Genomic DNA, 3779 nt, shown 5'->3' with positions numbered 1-3779 from the left:
GTAAAAGTCCTAAAACTTGGGTTGAAAAAAGTCATTTAATTTTTAAAAGCTAAAAATTCGGGGCTTGGTCATATTATACGACTTTTCTTTCAACAGTGTATAACCAGCGAATAGGGATTATAAAGAATGGACACTTCGCGTCGACCTTTGGTGTAGCCGGACTGATTTCAATGACCTTCAAGCCAGCTAGAGCGTGAGATTCTGCTTTCTCCCTAGAGTTGGCGCTGACATCACACCAGCTAGCAGTCGACACAGCGAAAATATAACACATATAATTAATACATCTAGGTACATTATGTACTCAAATAAAATAAAATGGATCCATAAAATAATAAATCCTTCATTAACTGTAATGTCTAGACTCTAGAGTTCCTTTATAATGAGAGGTGAGACGTTGACCCCAACAACAATTAAAATATGTAATGATTTGATAGCACTGAAAATGGAAAAACAGAACTCTTATGAGAAGTAAAACTATATGCCTGTATATTGTATACAAATATTAAACGAATTTGATACATAATTTTATAATGTAGGCCTACTATATTATTTTATAATATAATTTATTATATCTGAAATATAAAAAAAAATATTATTACAACTAGTTCTTCACTGAGAAATAAGGAAAAGCTGTTAACTTGAATTTATTTGAAGCAAAGCGTTACTGGATTATGCAATAAGGTAGGCGATGTTTGGATCCTGTGTCTCAACTTTATTCTCAATTAGCCGTACCCGTGCGCTCCGCTGCACCCGTTAGAAATAAATATAAAGTAATTACATAATTAACATAGGACATTTGATCCAGGGAACATTCGTGTTTGATAGAAGGATAAATCGTTTAATATGTTACTTAATTTAAATTGCATCCAAATCATTAAAATGCGATCATTTTGGTCTAGAGACACTCATTTGGTGCAATGACAATTCCTTTAACATGTTTCTTAATTTTTATTACATGCAACCATAGTTTAATGAAGATTGACATCATTTAGATTTAATGTGTATATTTTATTTTACTTGTTATAGGTTTCCATTGAATTATGGTAATAACTTAATTTTAACCCTTGTTTTCTACGTATTCAGTAAATGGCTCTTGGCCCACTATGGTACCGAACCCTTCAAATAACTTAAATTATATTATATAATATTACATATTATATTATATTATATTGTATTATATCAGAAGTTACTGTAATAACATTATAGCATTATGTCCATCTAGAGAAACTACACTTTCCAGTGGTGAAATAATAATTAATTATACAAATCGGTTAATTTAGCTTCCGATATTACTTCATACAAACACAGAAACATTCTCTGTAGGCTATCTTTCATAGCTTTCGATTGTTGCTATCCAAGGCCCCTTATAGACGAAGTCATTTGTTTTTTAATTCATTACACGGCCTTAAGATGGCAGTTATTTTAATTTTAAAACTCATTTATCTCATTAAATATCAGTCCTATCAAAATTTTGCATGGAATAAAACTTACCGCAAATTATTTTTAAAGAAACTTTTGTTATGTAATATTTTTCACAAAAATCAATAATAAGAAAGATATTTCGATTTATTTAATTCAGGCCCGCTTATAACCCCCCTTTTAAATAATGCATTTTGAATGCCATATAGCCTAAAATCTAAGTTACAACGAACTTAATTTATGTTCCAATTTTCATCGAAATCCGTTCATCCATTATCGCGTGAAAAGGTAACAAACATACATACAGACAGACAGACATACAAACAAAAATTAAAAAAAAAAAGCGATTTTCGGTTTCAGGGTGGTTAATTATATATGATAGGACCAATTATTTTTGGAAAATCGAAAATTACCAGAAAAATTTCGGCTACAGATTTATTATTAGTATAGATTATTATCTTTGTGTGTGCTCGATTACACTAACCTCTAGCGCTTGAAAGTAGAACTAAACGCCGGCGCACAGAGAAACAAAACACAGGAAAATTCGCTCTGTGTCCATTCTTTATAATCCCTATTCGCTGGTATAACCGTGGAGAGACGTCGTATTGTTTACACATGCAAGTGCTTCACACGTCGGCCGCAGCGAGCGCTGTTGTTCGCGAGCTGGCCGCTAGGTGGCAGCTGGCAGGCCACGCTCGCCGCGTCTCCCCGGCCGGCCGGCACTCACTCACAGCTCGAGGAGCCGCACGCCGCCAGTCGAGCAGAGATTGTGCAGCAGGATGGAGGACGAGCTGCGGTGTCCGGTGTGTAAACAACTGTTCAACAACCCGGTGCTGTTGCCGTGTTACCACGCCCTGTGTCTCAACTGCGCCGTGCACCACCAGCAGCCCGCCTCCCAGCACCCGCCCCCGACACAGGCCGCAGAGCTGGCCAACGAGTCCGCCGCCGGCAGCACCAGCAGCGGCGGCGGCGGCGAGCTGGGGGCCGCAGACTACCAGGAGGTTGATAAACTGTCGATCCTCAGCGAGACGGACAGCGGCGTCGTCTGCAACAGTCGCCCGAACAGCTACGTCGGGACGCCCAACATGCAAGGGATCCTGTTCCCGCCTCTGGCCAGCAGCGCGTTGTCCCTAGCGTGCCCCGTCTGTCACAAGGTGGTGTACTTCGACGAGAACGGCGCCCACAACCTCCCCAAGTACAGAGCGATGCAAAGTATCGTGGATAAGTACGGAGAGACGCGGAATCTTACCCTCAAGTGTCAGTTGTGCGAGACGGAGCCGGCGGAGGACGCTACTGTGATGTGTGAACAGTGCGAGGTGTTGTATTGTGATTCGTGCAGGGAGAACTGCCATCCGGCGCGGGGCCCGCTCGCCAAACACACGCTGCTGGAGCCCTCGCAGGGGCGCGCGTCCCTCAGGAGCAAGACCAAGAGTAGGGACGCCCAGTGTGCGGAACACGAAGATGAAGCGCTGTCCATGTACTGCATGGTCTGTAAGGTGCCTGTGTGCCCCTTATGTCTCCACGACACGCGACACACCAGCCATGACGTGCAGGCCATCAACTCCATGTGCAAGGCTCAAAAGGTAACGTAAACAAACATTTTTGTCCAGATATTAGGGTTAACAGGTTTATAGAATGCCAATTCGGAATGGGATGAAGTCGAGATTCGAAGTGCAAGAAAATTGAGATTACAAAATAACAATTAAAATGATGGCTATTTAAATTAGCCAATAAAATTACTGATTCCTAGTGACAAGTTACAGTTTTTATAAACTGAATTTGGATCTATCGCATTACTGTATAGTAAAAAGTATGTATGTATGTATGTATGTATGACATTGCTCTCGATTTAACAAAACCCATATTAGATCAAGATGTATGTATTTATTCACACTGCAATGGGTATATACCCAGTGGCAGTGGTAACTAATTACACTCAATAATGACAATAATAAACTTATTAACCCTTTCTAACCCAAATTAAATTTACAAGCAATCCATGTTGAAACAAATAGCTGTATTAGGACCAATTCAGTGACCAAGTTACGGGAGTGGCAACATTTGAAACAAAACTATATTGATGAAAATGTATTGAAATAGAAGTTATCCAGCAAAATTTACCTTCATATGTAACACACAAGTATATAAATGCTAAAAAGGTAATTATTGCCATATGGTATCTATAGGTAAGAAAGAGTTAATTAAAAATATAATTAATAATAATACTAATAATTAATAATAATAATAATAATAATAATAATAATAATAATAATAATAATAATAATAGGAAATATCCTAAATTAAATGAAACACGATCATTTAAAATAACATCTTAAACCTAAGTTCGAACTAAAACCCAC

At 38.5% G+C, this 3779-nt stretch overlaps 1 protein-coding gene across 1 annotated transcript; it reads left to right on the top strand.

The window, feature by feature from the left end:
- The first annotated feature begins 2160 nt into the window (after positions 1–2160).
- LOC138695166 (E3 ubiquitin-protein ligase TRIM9-like) lies at positions 2161–3011 on the top strand. Its single transcript, XM_069819624.1, has one exon. The coding sequence runs from the start codon at positions 2199–2201 to the stop codon at positions 3009–3011; it is 813 nt and encodes a 270-aa protein (XP_069675725.1). The 5' UTR covers positions 2161–2198.
- Positions 3012–3779: the final 768 nt, after the last annotated feature.

The sequence above is a fragment of the Periplaneta americana genome, chromosome 2, assembly GCF_040183065.1.
Source record: "Periplaneta americana isolate PAMFEO1 chromosome 2, P.americana_PAMFEO1_priV1, whole genome shotgun sequence".
Taxonomy (NCBI): domain Eukaryota; kingdom Metazoa; phylum Arthropoda; class Insecta; order Blattodea; family Blattidae; genus Periplaneta; species Periplaneta americana.
This window is presented reverse-complemented; position numbering and strand designations above follow the sequence as displayed.

What these genes read in the sequence shown, in the direction of transcription:
- LOC138695166 (XM_069819624.1), top strand. Translation starts at nt 2,199, where the DNA reads ATGGAGGACGAGCTGCGGTGTCCGGTGTGTAAACAACTGTTCAACAAC.